Source organism: Corythoichthys intestinalis, chromosome 18 (genome assembly GCF_030265065.1).
Source record: "Corythoichthys intestinalis isolate RoL2023-P3 chromosome 18, ASM3026506v1, whole genome shotgun sequence".
NCBI classification, from domain to species: Eukaryota; Metazoa; Chordata; class Actinopteri; order Syngnathiformes; family Syngnathidae; genus Corythoichthys; species Corythoichthys intestinalis.
Genome location: NC_080412.1, coordinates 8,505,110 through 8,525,277, shown reverse-complemented (window position 1 = coordinate 8,525,277; position 20,168 = coordinate 8,505,110). Strand labels below are relative to the sequence as shown.

Here is a 20,168-nt window from a genome sequence, read left to right as displayed (position 1 = left end):
CCATGATCCCACCATTTGTCATAATACAAAATATAATGTTTACTCACTTCCTCGTAAGTCCAATGGTCCCACAGTGGTAGGGCTTGTTTTGGTCAATATCCGTGGTGAACGGGAACCTTTTGAAACCCAAAAAGTGCTCACACGCCTCTCCCTGGTGCAGCAACAATTGATGCGATAAATATACTAATTAATCCGCAAAATCGGCTGAATCTGCAGTCCATCTGTATGCTATAGAGCAATGCTGTATTGTGAGACGCTGACCAAAGTGACGTCACATTCGCATTAGTCCTAAACCCGAGACTGAAGCCGGAAGTCACTCATTTTCATGGCGCGGGATTTAAAAAATTGAATATATAAAACAATCACTTCCACACACATCCAAGCGGTCCATTTTTTCAGGAGCATAAAACATCGCGTGAAATATGAAATAAACATGCTTTTTGGTGTCATAAGCACTTTAAAATGGGCTACTTTTCTTTGTAGCAATCATGTTTTTCATCCCACCTTACGACTTAACAACACATCCGAATGATTTTCTAACTTGGGAACTCAGATCTCCCGATACACCTGAACGCAGCATATCTACAGAAGGTGCTTAGGAGAACTCATATGCCTATCACAGCCAAAGTTACGTGCATAAATTCTCATATTAAGGAGCCATGTGCAGATTGTGTATATGGAGTGAAAGAGTAATATCACCATATTAAATATGCGCATTCTGTCGATTATGCTACATTGGGGCCAATAAGTATTTAGTCAACCACCAATTGTGCAAGTTCTCCGACTTGAAAAGATTAGAGAGGTCTGTAATTGTCAACATGGGTAAACCTCAACCATGAGAGACAGAATGTGGAAGAATTTATTTCCAAATTACAGTGGAAAATAAGTATTTGGTCACCTACGAACAAGCAAGATTTCTGGTTGTCAAAGAGGTCTAACTTCGTCTAACGAGGTCTAACGAGGCTCCACTCATTACCTGTATTAATGGCACCTGTTTTAACTCATTATCGGTATAAAAGATACCTGTCCACGACCTCAGTCAGTCACACTCCAAACTCCACTATGGCCAAGACCAAAGAGCTGTCGAAGGACACTAGAGACAAAATTGTAGACCTGCACCAGACTGGGAAGACTGAATCTGCAATAGGTAAAACACTTGGTAAAATAAACCAACTGTGTGAGCAATTATTAGAAAATGGAAGACATACAAGACCACTGATAATCTCCCTCCATCTGGGGCTCCATGAAAAAATATCACCCCGTGGCGTCAAAATGATAACAAGAATGGTGAGCAAAATTCCCAGAACCACACGGGGGGACCTAGTCAATGACCTACAGAGAGCTGGGACCACAGTAACAAAGGCTACTATCAGTAACGCAATGCGCCGCCAGGGTCTCAAATCCTGCACTGCCAGAAGTGTCACCCTGCTGAAGAAAGTACACGTCCAGGCCCGTCTGCGGTTCGCTAGAGAGCATTTGGATGATCCAGAAGAGGACTGGAAGAATGTGTTATGGTCAGATGAAACAAAAATAGAACTTTTTGGTAGAAACACAGGCTCTCGTGTTTGGAAGAGAAAGAATACTGAATTGCATCCGAAGAACACCATACCCACTGTGAAGCATGGGGGTGGAAACATCATGCTTTGGGGCTGTTTTTCTGCAAAGGGACCTGCACAACTGATCTGTGTAAAGGAAAGAATGAATGGGGCCATGTATCGAGAGATTTTGAGTGAAAATCTCCTTCCATCAGGAAGGGCATTGAAGATGAGACGTGGCTGGGTCTTTCAGCATGACAATGATCCCAAACACACAGCTAGGGCAACAAAGGAGTGGCTTCGTAAGAAGCATTTCAAGGTCCTGGAGTGGCTTAGTCACTCTCCAGATCCCAACCCCATTGAAAATCTGTGGAGGGAGTTGAAAGTCCGTGTTGCCCAATGACAGCCCCAAAACATCACTGCTCTAGAGGAGATCTGCATGGAGGAATGGGCCAAAATACCAGCAACAGTGTGTGAAAAGCTTGTGAAGAGTTACAGAAAATGTTTGGCCTCCTTTATTGCCAACAAGGGGTACATAACAACGTGTTGAGATGAACTTTTGGTATTGACCAAATACTTATTTTCCACCATGATTTGCAAATAAATTCTTTAAAAATCAAACGATGTGATTTTCTGTTTTTTTTTTCCACATTCTGTCTCTCATGGTTGAGGTTGAACCATGTTGACAATAACAGGCCTCTCTAATATTTTCAAGTGGGAGAACTTGCACAATTAGTGGTTGACTAAATACTTAATTGCCCCACTGTATATTGTTCATGACACGATAACTTACTTTAGAATAATTTTAATAATACGATACTAATGTAAGCTATGATGTACAAGATTGTATTGTTGTGCGGAGTACTTTTTCGTCGGACAATGTGATTTTATTCCCTCACTTAACGCCACAAATTGTTAAATTATCCTCCTGCTTGGTGTGTTGGAAATGTACTAATTGTGGGACTATGGAGGTAGATTTGTGTCTTTAATATTCAATCCCAAAGAAAAAATAAAAAGGCACTTCAATAAAAATATGTATTTTCAATTAAAAAAAAAAAAAAAAAGTCACTTTGATCAAAAAACTGTTTGAATGCAAAAATAAATTCGAAACAAAAAAAATGCATTTGAAAACTAATTTTCTTTTTTTCAATCAAAATCTCCATTTTTCGCAATAGTAGTGCATTGGTTTCCAGTTAAAAAAAAACACACACAAAATGGGATGAAAAATGGGACTGACATCCAACACACACACAATAGAAAAATAATAATAATAATAAATAAATAAAAAATTTGACCAAAAATAAACCATAAAATTAATCCCCGTCACTGCCAGTGAGCTTCATGACCATTGCACGTTGAGTTTTAGTAATGGTTTTGGATAGTAACTGTCAATACAATAAATTAAAGAGATGTCAAATTTTGGAATGCCAAGGGCTTAAGAGGACTGACACATGTTTAAAAAAAAGGTCCCCAGGCACGTAGGAATCTCCCATTAGAATAATGGAGAGAGTATCTGATCTTTTCAATTTTCAAACATGTCATTAAGGCCGTCAGCCATTTGGTATGTGTGGGAAGGAGGGGGTCCACCCACCTGAGGAAGACAGACCTAAGGGCCAGGGTAAAAAGTGGCCAGTTTGGTTTTGGAGAAGTGAACTCTGTGGACCACTTTGAATTGGATTAAATTATGGCGAGCGCACAGAGATGAGGAATTGACTCGTTTTAAGATGGATAACCATGTTTCCTCAGAAAAGGGACCAAGGTCCTCCTCCCATAAAACTAATTTTCTTTGATTGAATTTTTTTATTTTGATTGAAGTCAAGTTTTTTTTCCGATTAAAACAGCTTTTTTGATTGACGTAATTAGTGCTGCAACGATTACTCGATTAACTCGAGTATTCGATTAGAAAAAAATATTCGAATTAAATTTGGTTGCCTCGAGTATTCGTTTAATTAAAGTGGCGTTGTAAAGTTTTATTTTGAAAGTGTTTACATTTATTTTATTGATTAGGGTGGATACATTGCCCTCTGGTCTGGCTCATTTCACATGGCTGAATCCAACTGCTCCCTGTTAAGACCAACATAAGCTAAGTTTTTCTTTGGGCTCATGTTTTTTAATGCATTCGTAATTTAGTTTATATGTATATTTATCTGTTTTTTCTGGGTATATGAGTCTGAACCATTTGTCAAGAGCATTGGGGAAAAAAACTTTTGCATTTTATAGCATTTAAGCTAGCGGACTTTTACCATGTAAGTTAGCCAATTGTTCTTTTATTGTACATAGATCCTCATTTATTTATTTTTAGTACCGTTTGAGGCTCAGCTCAGGTATTTTAATTTTTCATGTTCCTTTTCCGATTACTCGATTATTCGAACTAAGTAGGTTATCGATTCACCGACTACTAAAATAATCGATAGCTGCAGCCCTAGACGTAATGTAGTTTTGCGTTTGGGCCACATTTTAGCTAGGACATTTGTGTCTTTATTATTCAATGAAACAATAAGTTGCTTCCAACAAAAAAATAAATTCAAAAGAAAAATCAGTCCAAAATAGAAAAAATTCAATTATAGAAAATAAATTTTTGAATGAGAAAAAATATTTGAGACTCAGAAATTTGCATTTGAGCACTTATTTTTTCATCGAAACTGTTCTCTTTGATTGAAGCAATCCTTTTTGCATTTGGGCTGTTGGTTCCCACCTAGTGTGTTCCTGTGATTACCCATTGATTTCACCTGTTGCACCTGCTCCTAGTGTATCCGCCAACCTGCATCCCTCTGTGTCACCCATCTGTTCTTCCTTGTCCCGTTACCCCTTGTCTGCGTGTGTGTGTATAAGCTCCCAGTTTCTTTTTCATTCCTTGTTGCGTCATTGTCAAAGTCTATGTCATGTCCTGTCCTCGTGTACCAGTCCCTCCGGTTAAGTAAGTTTTGTTTGAACATTGCCCTTTTGATCCTCAGTCCGTTTGGTTGTACTTTGTGTTTTTGTTAGTAATTATTAAAACGTTTTTTGAGTTCACCGCCATCTGTCTTGCTGCGTTTTTGTTTCCCTGCATTTGGGTCCACACCACCTGCTTGCCCGCGATTCCTGACAGTTTGGGCCATATTATGAGTAGGACATTTGTGTCTAAATCAGTAAGTCCCAGAAAAAAATGCGCCAATCAAATCAAATATATGGTGGAAAACAGACAACACTAGAGGTGTGCAAAATTTCCGATTCTTAGATTTTTCGCGATTCGGCCGTGGAAGATTCGAGAACGATTCACAAACATCCAAATTCCGATTATTGAAATATGCCAAGTAAAGCGGAAGTACAACACACTCAGCGCGCCGCGCGGTCAATGAGCAACGGAGCGAGAGTAGCTAAACATCATGCTTCTCATTACCCGGCCCCTCGGGTAATGCCAATGCTCAACTCACGGCTCTAGCTCAACTCATGCCACGAGATAAAAAAACACAACAACATACCTGAAGCTGCTACAAAAGTACGTCATCCACATAATGTTACGGTAGATATCATTTATATAAGACTAGATGCACTACAGTAGCGGTAGCGTTTGCAGCACATCTACAAAAAGCTAGATGCAGACGTAGTAAACGGCTGCCATCTTAAAGCACTACACTTCTCTGCAAGGCTGTTGTAGCGAACCTTCCAAGCAAACCTAATTAACTTTTTATCTAAAATACTCCTAAATCGGTAAAATATTGACTTGAATCTATCTTTAAAATAGTTTTAAAACTTTCACATGTCGAAAGTTGACAAAAGGGAAATTATGGCTTAACGGGAGCAATTTTAACAACTTTAACGGTTGATTCACAACATTAAATTAATTGAATGTAGTTTAAAGCTGCTGATACAGAATGGGGACTGGAGTTTTTTATTTACTGTTATTTTTGTATATTTGTTTACTGCTATATGTTAACTTGATACTGAAATAGTAGTTTGGTTTAGCCTGAGAGTATTTTTGAACAATTTTGGAACAAATGTACAAAATATCTTAAAAAAAAAAAAAAAAAAAAAAAGGGGGGGTGCATCAATAATCGTTTTAGAATCGAATCGGACCATCTGAATCGTAATCGTAATCGAATCGTTAGGTGGCCAAAGATTCCCAGCTCTAGACAACACTGAAAAAGCAGTTTCTGCTCTTGCACCCCTCTTTAAAATAAACTGCTGTATTTTAAGCCAAAAGAATTGTTGTGTTTGATAGAACGATATGTCTATATGCAGACATTGCAGATTCATGGCGAATTAAGCCGCCAAACTATTTTTAATTTGTCCATTTTACCCTGGAAACCCCCGTTTACACACGTCGCGTAACCGCTTTTGTTTCAACCCAGCCATAAAAAGAAGGGAAGTAATTATATCATTCAAAATGCCTGTCATTTTTAGCTTAGAATCATTAATTGTTTAATATTTTGTTTAAAAAAAAAAAAACGACTTTAAAAATTATTGACTCGTATATTTTAAACTTTAAACAAATTACATCACAATGAAAAAAATGGTGTCTGTAAATAAGTCACTGATATCTACCTCATACCTATGGGTATAACTATTTTTTTTGTTACTGTCCATTTTCCCCAATATGTTAGATGATAAATAATCGATCCAAACAAAGAAACATTGGGGGAAAAAAAAAACGTTTAAAAGAAAAAGAACATCCCGACCACTCCTTGATGTCTGCGAATTCTGCATCGCGACCCTTGTTATATTTCAGTGTTTCACCCATAAAATCCCCCCAAAATCCGGCTGTGGCCATTGACATCTGTGTCTTGACACTCGATGATACATGCTACATAGTTTTTGGATCAAAAAGAGGTAAGTACGTGATAATATCTCATTAAAATCATGGTGTCTTTAATTATGCTCTCGCGTGCTCTCACCTCCAGTTAGGGTTCCGCTATTTAAGGTTGTTGTTTTTTTTAATGCCTTCCTGTTAAAAAATTTTCTTCCCTTACAACATTGAAATTTTAAGCTTTCCAATGATCACGCGTGCATATTGGGAAATTTGGCCAAATTGGGGGTCTCACAGCGGAACTTCAAGTCACCTGTTTTCCGCCATATATATTTAGCATATATATGACGGAAAACACTCGCCATACACGCCATCTATATGTAGCGATATTATCGCGTACTTAACTTCTTTCGATCCAAAACCTCCATGTAGCATGTATCACTGAGTGTGAAGACACAGCAGTGAATGGCCACAACTTGATTTTTGGGGGATTTTATGGGTGAAACGTGGTAATATAACAAGGGTCACAGAAATCGCAGACATCATGGAGTGTGTGAGATTTCCTTTTCATATATTTACCCTTTTAAACGTTTTTTTTTTCCTTCCAATTTTTCTTTGGTTCGATTAATTATCATCTAACATATCGGAGAAAATGCGACAGTAACAAAACAAATACAATTAAGCGATAGTTTTGAGTTAGATATCTGTGACTTTTTTACAGACAGCATTTTTTTCATAGTGACGTATAATTTAAAATTTAAAATATGCTAGTGAATAATTGTTCGTTTTTTTGTTTTTTTTTTAACAAAATAATAGACATCAATTAATGATTCTAAGCTAAAAATAACAGACATTTAGAATATTAAATATAAATAATTACCTTCGTTTTATGGCTGGGTTGAAACAAAAGCGGTTTCGCGACGTCTGTAAATGGGGCTTTCTGGTATAAAACAAATTAAAATTAGCTCGGGGGCTTAATGCGCCATGAATCTGCTATGGCAGCATATAGACATATTGTTCTATCAAACACAATAGTTCTTTTGGCTTAAAATACAGCAGCTTATTTTTAAGAAGAGCGCAAGAGCAAAAACTGCTTTTTCAGTCGTCTGTTTTCCGCCATATTTTTTCCCCCAAAAATTTTTTTGAAATGTTTTTTTATTTTTGCCACTATTTGTTAAAGTGGAAACTTCAATCAAAACAATTTCTAAGAAAAAGTTTTCAAATGCATTTTTTGAGTTTCAAATTTATTTTTGCAAACATTTTTTATTGAAGTGACTTTTTCGATTATATTTTGATTGAAGCGACTTTTTTTTATTGAAGACTAGACAAATCTACCTCCATATGAAACCTGAATGTAGTCAAATTATGAGTGATGATCAGATATGATTTCAGACAAACATTTGCTGTGGCAAACAAGGATTTTTTTTTTTAATAAACCCCCCTCCCCCCATTATGTTTGGTATGTATGCTACTTGTAGACGCAAACAGAGGTTATCTGTTTAAAGCACTCACTCCTCTCATAAATCGTCATCCAAATTACAAAAAAATAGACATACAAAGTAATAAATAAATTCTAAGTGATGGTGGTTGAAAAAAACTCCCCAAAGTTTTACACAGTTTATTTAACGTCTAAAAGAAAAGGTTTCATTTTCGGACATTCTAATATAATAACGCAGTATAGGTTGTAAAAATCATGAGTCATGTATAATTTTAAGATATATGGACCATATAATGGTCAGGTGCTGAAAACTACTCAATGTTACAGTATGAGTGATACCTTATACACAGACACAAAGCAAGAGAACACTTATGGACAAAGGCGCGGAATTTGACATTTCAAATTCAATGACCCATTCTTGAATGTCAGCAATAAAACAAGGAACGGCTTTAAAAAGTGGTACATGCTTTACAACGCAGTGACACGAGTATCTCTTCTCTCAGTAGCAAAAGAAAACAACCAAAAAATTGAACCCTCAGACAGGCTTTCTAAACCCATAATGGAATATCTGTTGCGTACTGTCGTCAGAACAGTAACCAGTGTAAAAATCCAAAGGAACTTGAAGGTTTCTGTGGCTGAAGGCCATATATAAAGTCAGGAACACATCTGGCAAGATGATGCTATAACGCAGGCCGTCCATTCAGTTTGTCATGCATGAAAGTGATGGCGCCGCCCGTAAAGTCTCTCAGAACTTGGACCGTTTCTCGTTGGAGCTGCAGGGACTCTCGCACAAACTCCTGCTGAGTCTCTGCCAGCTGCTGCACCGACTCAGACAAAAGCTCCAGGGAACGGGAAACCGTTTCAAGCAGGACGTTGGTGGCGTGCTGTTCGTGGAGGCTGAGTGACGCATTGTGGAGCATGCTTTCTCTCACGTCGGTTGGCTGACCAGTGATTGGAAGTGAGGCTGAGGTTGAAGCGCCAGAAGAAGTATGAGGTTGCTCTTGTTTCGGGAGGCCGTTGTTTCCTTGGTAACTCCCTCGGAGTTTAGTAGACCGGCTTGACGGCAGCGCGTCATCTTGACGGTCCTCGTCCCAATCTGTCAAGGAAAGAAATTAGGGGCGTGACAAAATATCGAAATGGTGATATATCGTGATACTTTGTATTCCAAAAGGTTATCTTTATCTATATATCATTTTAAAAAGGTGTCAATGTTATCTATATATATATATATATATATATTTTTTTTTTTTTAAATCAATTTCAATGTTATATATTATTATATCAATTTCTACACTCATCATTGTACCCTTTATCAAAATGTTGGTTGGTCCTCACTACAGTCAAGAAGAAATATCCATATCATGTTATTCATCTGTAAGGCTTTACTGTGAAAACTTCCGAATTACCTCACATCTCTCCTGTCATTCAAATCCAGTAACTACAAAACACGATCATCCAACTACTTAACCCTAAACATTCCATCCACTCGCACTAATGTTGGCAGAACCGGCTTTAGCTACTATGCTCCTCTTAAATGGAACGAACTGCAAACCACTCTCAAACTACAGTCAATCATTCATCTTGGTGATTTTAAATCTCGTCTGATGTTTTTACTGATTATTGTAATTGTTTCAGTTAGTGTATTTTGTGTTGTTTGATATTTGTGAATTTTTCTGTGCGCTCAGGCCTCTCTTGTAAAAGAGATATTAATCTCAATGAGACTGCCTGATGAAATAAAGATTTAAAAAAAAAAAAATATATATATATATATATATATAAACAAATAAATTAATTAATTTAAAAAAAATAAAAGTTGCTATCAAAATCTTCCACTATAATAGTGTCTTAGTTAACTCTATGGCTGCCATTGATGGAGCTCGACGCCCAATCCATTTAGACTGGGAGGGTCAAACGAACTTTCATCCATTCGAAACCAGGGCATTCACAGTCACTCTTTCTGATTTTCAGGCCATTTACAGGGTCAATTTCTCTTCATTTTAGTGCATTTACAGGTCGCTCCCTATTCATTTGGGAGACTCCCAGGCCACTTCCTGTTCTGTAACCCAAAATCAACAGGAAGTGACTCATAAAATGCCCAAAAATCAACACGAAGTGATTGAAAATCAATAAGGTAAGGATCTGAAATGCCCCAAAATTACCTCGTTGCCTAGCATTGGCTGCCACTGATGGCCATAGACATCCAATCCATTCAAATGACCTGGATGTCTAATAGTGGGAAGCTCATTCCAATTCACAACAGAAGCTTGTTTTTCCATTTATTCGTTGTTTTGTAGACTATCTTAGGTCGATTTCCTGCCCAATGTATCGATAATCGTTCTATAACCATATCGTGAGATCAGCGTTATCGTAAGCTTTGTATCGCAAATCGTATCGTGAGGTATCAAGAGGTTCCCACTCCTAAAAGAAATAGAAAAAAAGCATTTAGACTCACAACATAGTGAAATTAGTGATGGGACGAAATGTGCCAAGGCTACAAGGCTCATCTTGAGTAATAGGAGTGTCGTTTCCAAAAAGCGCAAATCGAGATGCAGCTTCACTAGGGAGGGTTCCTACAGGTTTCCTCAAGTTAAATTTAAGACTTTCTGAGACTTAATTAAGACCATTTTCTCACATATTTTAAACTTTTAAACAAATTACGTTACAATGAAAAAAATGGTGTCTGTAAATACAGTGGGGCAAATCAGTATTTAGTCAACCACTAATTATGCAAGTTCTCCCACTTGAAAATATTAGAGAGGCCTGTAATTGTCAACATGGGTAAACCTCAACCATGAGAGAAACAATGTGGAAAAAAAAAAAACAGAAAATCACATTGTTTGATTTTTAAAGAATTTATTTGCAAATCATGGTGGAAAATAAGTATTTGGTCAATACGAAAAGTTCATCTCAATACTTTGTTATGTACCCTGTGTTGGCAATAACGGAGGCCAAACGTTTTCTGTAACTCTTCACAAGCTTTTCACACACTGTTGCTGGTATTTTGGCCCATTCCTCCATGCAGATCTCCTCTAGAGCAGTGATGTTTTGGGGCTGTCGTTGGGCAACACGGACTCAAAAATCAATGTGATTTTCTGTTTTTGTTTTTTTTTTCCCCACACATTCTGTCTCTTACAGGCCTCTCTAATATTTTCAAGTGGGAGAACTTCGACAATTAGTGGTTGACTAAATACTTATTTGCCCCACTGTAAGTCACGGATATCTACCTCATAACTATGGCTTGATTTTTTTTTTTTTTGTCACATTTTTCCCAATATGTTACATGGTAAATAATCGATCCAAACAAAGAAATTTTTTTAAAATTGTTTAAAAGGGTAAATATATGTAAAATGCATGTTTAGAAAGAACAATATGAATTTAAAAGCAAGCAGTTAAAGTAAGCAGTGTGTTGAGACAAGACACAGCTATGAATGGCCACAGCCAGATTTTTTCGGGATTATGAGGGTTAAACATGGTAATAACAAGGGTCGCGATGCAGAAAACGCAAACAAGGAGTGGTTGAGATTTTCTTTTTCATATATTTACCCTTTTAGGCGTTATTTTTCCATTTTTCTTTGTTTGGATCAATTATTTATCATCCAACATCGGGGAAAAAGTGACATAAAAAAAATACGATTAAGCGGTAGTTATGAGCTAGATATCCGTGGTTGAAAAACGACGGCGACAGTAAACAGTAGTTTTCAGGGTAAAACATCATTTTTACTTTAGAATCATTAACTGATGTCTAATATTTCGTTGAAAAAAAAAAAAAAAACCTTTAAAAAAATGATCAACTCACATATTTTCAACTTTCAAACAAATTACGTCACAATGAAAAAAATGTCTGTAAATAAGTCACGGATATCGACCTCATAACTATGGCTTCATTTTATTTTATTTTTTTTGTTACTGTCGCATTTTTGCAGATATGTTAGAGGATAAATAATCGATCAAAACAAAGAAACATTGAAAAAAACGTTTAAAAGGGTAAATATATGAAAAAGAACATCTCGACCACTCCTTGATGTCTGCGATTTCTGCATCGCAACCCTTGTTATTATATTGCCATGTTTCACCCATAAAATCCCCCAAAAATCCGTCTATGGCATATCACATCTGTGTCTTGACACTCGATGATACATGGAGTTTTTGGATCGAAAAGAGGCAAGTACGCGATAATATCTCGTTAAAATCATGGTGTCATTAATTATGCTCTCGCATGCTTTCACCTCCAGTTAGGGTTTTGCTGTTTAAATTTTTTAAATTTTTTATTTTTTTTTTTTAAATGCTTTCCTGTTCAAAAATTTTCTTCCCCCATAAAATTGAGATTTTAAGCTTGCCAATGATGTATCACATGCATATAGGACAATTTTGAAATTTGGCCAAATTGGGGGTCTCAGAGCGGAACTGAGTGTTTTCCGCCATTAAAAAAAAAAAAAAAGCAAGCCCATTCCCATTTTATAACAAATCACCAAAGAATCTCAACACTGTTGGCCTTTTGGGTTTCAGGACCACTTGATGGCGCCATATAGACCAAATGAACCACCACGAAGCTTTGAAACATGTGCAAACAGATTGGCAGCATTGCTTCAAGAAGCTTCATTTTGTCCATCACTAAGTGAAATACTGTATTTAAATCGGTTTCCTTGAAACTGTATGCCATTGATGACAACTCACCTTCTGAAGCAGGTATTTCAAACTGCATATCAAAGGCTGTCTGCGATGAGTCCCCTACAAACAATAAAAGTATGGAACTTTTGAAATGGATTGTTTTAAATAGAAGTATGAATACAAAAGTAATACACTTAAATTACATATAATACAGTTATGTGGACATGGCATTGAATATAAAGTGAATGTAAAAACACAAATAGAAACCTGAATTTACAGAAAATGGCCACCCATATATTTAAGCAATGTAGTACTATTGTAGCCAATCAAGAGAGAGAGTCCACAATTGTCCGCTCTTCCTTGTGACATCATGAATACTAATTATCACATGCACATTTGCTGGAGACTATTAGTCTGTATGTGCATGGGTATACCTGACATTGATAAATGGCTTTGCTTGTCAGCGGTGTCATTTTTTTATGTTTAAACATTAATTTCTTTATTATCAGAGGTCTAAGAAATTTGCATTTGCCATTCTTGAATCCTTTTCGCAATAATCCTTTCACATGAAGGTCATTTGGTCAGAAGTGGGTAGGTAAAGTAGTTGGAAAAAAAAAATACTCAAGTAACTGCTAACAATGTTTTTTGTTTTTGTTTTTCTCAAAAAATTGTATTTTTTCTTCTCAGCACGTCATCTACATGAACTGTTAATAATATACAGTACTATTGCATAACCATATTTGGCAATATTAAAAAAAAAAAAACCTAAAAAAACATCGAATTCAGACTAGAAAAACCTACAGAAATGCAACATCAATGTTTCAAAGAACATGAGTGACCTTTAGTGGCGAAAACATATTTCCTACCATGAAATTATAACCATCATATAGCCGGTATTACGTGGTCTATAGGCACCAAATAAAAACTAGGAGAATGTTTGAGACCTGCACTTTTAAATAATGGTAACGGCAGCGACCTATGTGAAACATGTTAGTCTGTACGGCGGTGCTATGATGACACCACGTTATTGAACAGGCCGGCTTAATCATAGGACTTCGGACTCAAAGCTTGTGGTCATGTGTATTGTTACAATGGAGTCATGTGATTATTGTTGAGACATCTCATTATTAGTGAAACTGGTAGAGCCACTGTGCTGGCAAAACAAAGCCAAATGTAATATGTAGACTAAAGAGGAAAAATGTAACGATACTAGTGTAGCCCAAAGTAGCGGAGTAAGAGTAGTGTTTCTTCTTCACAAATCTACTCAAGTAAAAAGTAAGGTTCGGTGCAAAACTACTTTTAGGAGTACATTTTTCTCAAAAAGTAATTGTAACAGTAAAACTGCACCTGTAGATTTGATCTAAAAATGATTAGTAAAACTTTTGTCCACGTGTGTACATTTAGCCATATGCATAAAATGTGAACAGCACTCCAAAAAAGGTGGTTTGAAGAGATGGATCCTCTTTACTACCTGATTGTGCAAATCCACTTGAAGTGTACGACGTTGAAGGAGGCATAGACAACTCGTCAGCACCGTTGGGTGAACTTTGCATTCCGACCATGTCGTCCTCCTCCAGTTCTTCATCATCATCATCACAAAGGGGGCCTAAGTCACTGCTAATCTGGTCTTCTTGGTCCATCTCCAGAATCTGAAGCACTACTTTCTCTGTTTGAGTAAGGTCTTTAGAAAGACGGGAGTTCATGCCCCGATTTGGCACTTTGCCCGACCGCATGGCAGCAACTTTCCGCTTGGTGTCACACTTCAGGTCCGACCATTTCTTAACAACCTCAATGACCTCTCGCTGGCACTCGCCGATCTCGTTGACTCGGGCTGCAATTTCAGCCCATGTGCGCTTTTTCAAGTCTGTTCCGACACCGCGGTTGAATTTTCCTAAGAGTTAGAAAAAACAACACACACAAAAAGTATATGAAAACACTTCAAAACTTGATTATTTACAAAAAAATATTTTCTGAATACCTCAAGAGGAGGGATAGGAATAATTGCAGAGTTCCCCCCAGTTTTTATTAAGCCTAATGGGCCGCAAGGCTTTACGTACCCCACCTGTTAGGCTAAAACAGCGCTACAAAAGAAAGTCTAAAAACCATTGTAACACTGACACCATGTAATAGGTACTTTTCAGGATCTAGTTTCCAACCGTAGGTTGTCCTACGCAAGATGGCTGCCAGCTACGCACACCATGGTGAAAAAAAATATCCCAAGATGACATCCAATTGTTTGGCGTCTACTCATCCTTCTGCTGTGAATCTATCACTAGTAGACGTTAATCCATTTAAAGTGGGAGGGTGGAAGTGAATGAACATTCTGCCAGAACTCCCACTTCAAATGGGTTGAACGTTTTCAATGGCAGCCAATGAGTTTAAAAATAAAATTGTTCTTCCTCTGGTCAAGATGCATCCTCCCACCAATTAATTTATCGATAGAAGACATCCATTCCATTTGAAGTGGGAGGGATGGCAGCAAATGAACGCTCACTCACTGCCATCCCTCCCACTTCAAATGGACTGGACATCTAGCGCCATCAATGGCAGACTATGAGTTCAGCAGCGTTTGCAGTTTAGTATTAAAAGAATTAAAAAAACAATACTAATCATGATAATGTAATATTAGTACAGTTTTGGCTGATATCACACAGCCAGTTGTCTGAATCGGTATTGGTGCAACGCTTTTAACCAGTGGTGAAAGTGGGCCGGAACAGTCCGGTACGCTGTTCCGGCATAAAATTCGGGGGAGGAATGGTTCTTTGAAGCCCCAAAATATGACTGTCAAACCTCCATGTTAGAAAAAAAAAAAAAAAATGCCAGGCTGTCACACACAGATCTCTAAGAAGAAAACAATCTACTAAGATCAGATTTACATACACAAGTGTGATCAACAAGCCTAAAACAGTGCTTGTGTAGCGTCATTCGTTTCCACTGATAATTATTATATATTTATTCCTCTGAGTCCGTTCAATTGGCTGACATACTGGCATTTGATCAGCATGGATAATTGGCTCTGTTTGGTTCAAATGCACATGTTTCTGGGACAACAAAAGAAAAAGATAGAACAAGTTTGTTGAATTAATGCGATATAAAAAGGACAAAGCAATGGAAAATTGATTACATCTTTAAGAGAAAGGAAAGAGTTGAAGAGCCTTATTTTATTTTATTTGTTCTGATGGGGAGGTTCAGAACATCTTCCATGCTATAATGCCTGACACCAGAAATGATGAAGAGAAAATTCAGATTTTTTTTTTGTTTTTTTTTAAAGCTTTAAGTGGTCCTTATCATAATAACATTTTTAAAATTAATTTGTATATAGAGTATGCTCTTTAATTTTTATCATAAATGATACATTAAGCATTTCATGGAGTCCTCTTGGTCAAACAAATATAACTAAAGTGAGATTAAAGACAGTAAGGATCTTAACTTTTTTTTTTTAACTCCAAGTGGTCTAGAAATGCTTGTCTAAAACGTGATACATTTGGCAATATAATTAATGTGCATTTTGGACTTAAATGTACCTATGTTAGGCTACATATTTATTTCCTTGTAATATAAAAAAGTCAATGTTTGCGTCATCTTCAAAATATATTCAATTTCACTGTGCATAATGTACAGGGGTTGGACAAAATAATGGAAACACCAAACATTTCGGCATCATAACCATCGAACATAATTGTTAAAGAATGGAATGAGCAACAATGTAATGAAGTTGAGCATCTTGTATGGCCGGCACAACCCCAAGACCTAAACATTATTGAGCATTTATGGTCAATTTTAGCAATTCAATTAAGACGTCGATTTCCACCGCCACCGTCTCTAAAAGAGTTAGAGGGTATTCTAACTGAAGAATGGCTTACAATTCCTTTGTAAACAATTCACAAGTTGTATGAATCAATACCTCGGAGAATTGAGGCTGCAATTGCCACAAAAGGCACCTACACTATATTAAATTAGTTTTTGTTGGTTTTTTAAGTTGTTTCCATTATTTTGTCCAACCCCAGTAAGTCATTTGTACTCATTTTTGGTCATGTATGTTAGTTTTTTTTTTTTTTTAAATAATATGTAAGTCAATGTTTACATTCAGTTCAATTTTAATGGACTGTACGTCCTAGGTTCTTAAGTGGTTAAAACTGAGGTTTTCCATTTAGATGTGAGGAAATAAGGGAAAATAAAAATGAGATGGACGTTGGAGTTGCTGCATGGTGTTTTTGTTAACTGTGATTTTGCACATCATTGAAAAAATTTTGAATGAAAATCAGTTTCTCGTGTATGCCTTGTTACAGTAAGTGTAACGCAGTACCCTAATGCAGTGGTCCCAAACCTTTTTTGGATCATGGACCGGTGTAATGTGGACCTTTTTTCCGCAGACCGGTAATGTGTGGCACAAAATGACAGAAATATAAAGTAACATGTCGAGGCTAAAAAAGGAATATTAAGTGCAGGGAAAATGTCACTCACCATACACTGACTCAACCTTTTTTTTTTTTTAACTGTGGCCTCTCCTAAAACTTGTCGGCAATATCCATGGTCGCAAGCATAAAGAGTTCTTCTCCAATTGTGAAAGTTTTTTATTTTTTTTCCCTTAGCTTTAGCAATACGGTTCGCCATGAGGTATGATGCTCGCAGTGCATTTGCTTTTGATGCCTTGTTTGCTAGCCTTTAGCCACATATTGTGCAGCATGGACTTGGTTGTAGGCTCATCTTCTGGCTCGGCAGATGGTCCCTGCAAAAAAGCGGTCCAAAGACACAGCCGCCCGCAGCTCACAGTCGACAGCAGCTAAAGTTACTGTTTACATTGACTGGCGCTGGGCTGCTATAGGTGTGCAAACACCCTAGTAATTGCGGCCAACCACTAGATGGCGGCCTATACGAATCTTTACTCGGATTAGTCTGTAGCAGGGGTGGGCAAACCGGTCCTCGAGGGCAGCAGTGGGTCCTGGTATTTGTTCCAACTGACCCAGCACAGAGAGTTTAAATAGTTTATCCAATGAGGTTTCAGCAGAAATAAGAAGCACCTGCCAGCAATCGACTGATTGCACTTCAGATTGGTGAAAAGGTGTCCTCTTAATGGGTTGCAACAAAAACCCGCACCCACTGCGGCCCTTTGTGGAATAGTTTGCCCACCCCTGGTCTATAGAGTAGACAGGGTTTTTGGTGTGTCAAGAGCCACAGGCCAGATTGCAGTCGCTAATAAATTATTTATTTCTCTGCGGCCCGGTAGCAAATGCGCCTCGGACCAGTACCGGTCTGCGGCCCGGTGGTTGGAGACCACTGCCCTCATGCATGTGTAGAATATGTTGTGTTTTATTTATTGTGTGCTATACGTATACCTGCCAAACTGCATTTTTGTGGTTTTAGGAAGTTTGACACCCCCCTCCCCCCCAAAGAGAAAAAAAAAAGCAACCTTTATGTCAGGGAGTTCCAGCAAGAAATTCTAGCCACTTTCACCCCTGCTTATAACAAGTATACATACAGTATTTCAACCACATTTTAGCAATTTCTGGTGATATTGTTGAAAGCAACAACATCTTATGGTCGATATGGGAACAAACATATCCCAGCTCTCTCCCATTGCATTGGACATTTGTTAGTTTGTCAAAACTGTACTTCGAGACTGTGCCTTTTTGTAAGACTATGTTTTAGTGTTGTTAATAAATGGCTTATAATAACGCGTAACAATCATAATTGCAAACTTCCCATCAACTTATTATTTTTTCCCCAAAAAACATTGTGAGCCGCCAATGGGCTTCTCCACCGTAATTGATCAATAGCACCTGCGGGAAGAGTAAAATAAGAGTGCACTACTTGGCTGCAACCAGCAGAGGCCGTTGCTGAGGCTAAATAATTTGACACCTGAGACCATGAAAGCTATGTATTATCGTCGTTTAAAAAATAAAAAATCTCAGTATTTTGACATTGAAATAATAAGTATTCTTTAAAAAAAATTACAATAATAAGCATTGGATCCTTAAATCTGAATGACCGAAAACCAATATGCCAACATCTTTGGTTTATTACGTTTGATTCATCAGATGGTCCATAGGATCAAACCAAGCACGATAGATGACAGGATTACACATACCTACAACCACTGAGCGATGTTTCCTCACTTCATCCAAAAGTATGTGAACCTCACTGAAAGTAAACCGGGCTTTCCTTTTCTTGAGGCGCATAACACTGTCCTGGTTGTAGAATAATGTCGAAGACATTCTCCACAAAACAGCGTCAGTAGTTCTTCAGCTGCTGTGTAGTCGCCTCTCAGCTCCAACTTCCAGACGAGTCTGTCAAAAAGTTCAGACTTGTATTGACATTTTTAAACCTCTAGTAATTAAATGGATAACAGCCGAACCGTGGTGTTCAAATTACGTGCTATATTGGCTCAAGGTGAACGAAACGTGAAGGCATTCCATACGAGAACACTAGGGTACTTTAATATGGCATGTTTTTGAAGGACATTTAACGAAATGTTTGTATTATATACACAATTTGTTGATTTCCACCCTTGCCCACGCACTGCCAACGAACAATGCACGCGTTTAGCACAGTTTAAATGGCTGCAGTTCACACATTTCCATCGCACATTCGTATATGTACACAATATACATACAATCACCGTTTATCAGACAGCATACCTTTAGTAAACATATGCGTTGTCTTGATATTTGGAAATGTCGGCAATTTTTCAGCTTGGCTAGTTCCCAATCCAGCGAAGGCTAAATGCTAACTTTGACTGAGGCTAGTAGCTAATGATGCACTGTGTTCATTTATCCTCACCTCTTGGACAATATGTTAAATGCTAATGCAATATTCTTTTTATGTCAGACACATACATTACCTACAATTATATTAGTAAAACGGGAGACGTTGTTTGCTAGTAGTAGCTTAGTGGCAGCAATGGTACAAGCTCAGCTCTGCTTTCTTTGCAGCTAAACAGCGATGGCTAACAGTAACACTAGGGCTAGGCTAGTAAAGGGCAATATTGACTCATGTCGTCTGGTGAACAGCAGTTTGGCTTCCAAATACGTAAACAGATAATAATAGACTCACCTGAAAGCCCCAAAATCTATATTTTGTTTTTAAGTATTCATATAAACGTCACTATCAACAAGCTAGCTAGTGTAAAGCTAGCGAGAGGAACGCCTACCAGAGACTGTGTCCGGTATCTAGTCATGTTAGTTTTTTTTTAAGTGTGCAATACAGATTTACCAAAATACATTATGCGACGCCCGTTGCACATATGTACCAAATAATAAACATTATGTATTTTTGCAACGATGTAAGCTTTGTCTTTTCTCGAAAATTTCCGAATTGTAATCGTGCTCATATTTTGAAAGGTATGACTTCCGGGAGAGGGCGAATGAAAGAGCGAGAGATTGTGCGATGACGTTTGCTCTACACCTGTTCTACGTTCAAATAGTTCTCAGATGCAAGTGTTTTTTTTTTATTCAACAACAAAATTTCTCTAAGAAAGTTCCTGCATTTGCATTTTTTTTTTAAATCAGAAAATGCATTACACAAATCAATAATACTACATAGCAAAAATAAATAAATAAATAAAAATAAAAAATAAAAAAATAGTAGTAAACTGATGAGAATGTTTTTTCCCCGAAGCCGCTGGTTAAAGATTTCATTATCATTTTTACATGTTAAACTGTGTCTAATATTGTTTTGATTACTCATTATTTTGTAATGATGTAACCAGTATTGATTACATCTGTCATTGTCAATTGTTTTTGCAGATGTGTGTAAATGTGTTTGACTTAAAAAAAAATAAATAAAAAAAAAACTCAGATGCAAAGAAGAATAAAAATTTGAGCGTGTCCAACATTTTGTAATATTATATTTAAGCGGTCTA

The 20,168-nt window shown here is 37.3% G+C and overlaps 1 protein-coding gene across 2 annotated transcripts; it reads right to left on the bottom strand.

Moving 5' to 3' along the window:
* Positions 1-7,745: 7,745 nt before the first annotated feature.
* Positions 7,746-19,497, bottom strand: zgc:153990 (uncharacterized protein LOC768125 homolog). 2 transcript variants are annotated; one of them, XM_057820358.1, is made up of 5 exons: positions 19,361-19,497; positions 18,396-18,594; positions 13,779-14,198; positions 12,374-12,427; positions 7,746-8,795 (listed from the first exon to the last, which is right to left on the bottom strand). In XM_057820358.1, exons 2-5 carry the CDS (start codon positions 18,520-18,522, stop codon positions 8,380-8,382), a joined length of 1,017 nt encoding a protein of 338 aa, XP_057676341.1. In that variant the 5' UTR covers positions 18,523-18,594; positions 19,361-19,497; the 3' UTR covers positions 7,746-8,379. The 2 variants fall into 2 exon arrangements, with proteins under 2 accessions (XP_057676341.1, XP_057676342.1); XM_057820359.1 differs by lacking the exon at positions 19,361-19,497 and adding an exon at positions 18,946-19,335.
* Between the last annotated feature and the right edge of the window lie 671 nt (positions 19,498-20,168).

Bases quoted from the DNA above. Each gene is read 5' to 3' on its own strand.
- zgc:153990 (XM_057820358.1), bottom strand. From the start codon at position 18,522: ATGTCTTCGACATTATTCTACAACCAGGACAGTGTTATGCGCCTCAAG. The intron at 14,199-18,395 runs GTATGTGTAATC...TCTAACTCTTAG, and splicing joins ACATCGCTCAGTGGTTGTAG to GAAAATTCAACCGCGGTGTC. The intron at 8,796-12,373 runs GTGAGTTGTCAT...TTTCCTTGACAG, and splicing joins TGAAATACCTGCTTCAGAAG to ATTGGGACGAGGACCGTCAA.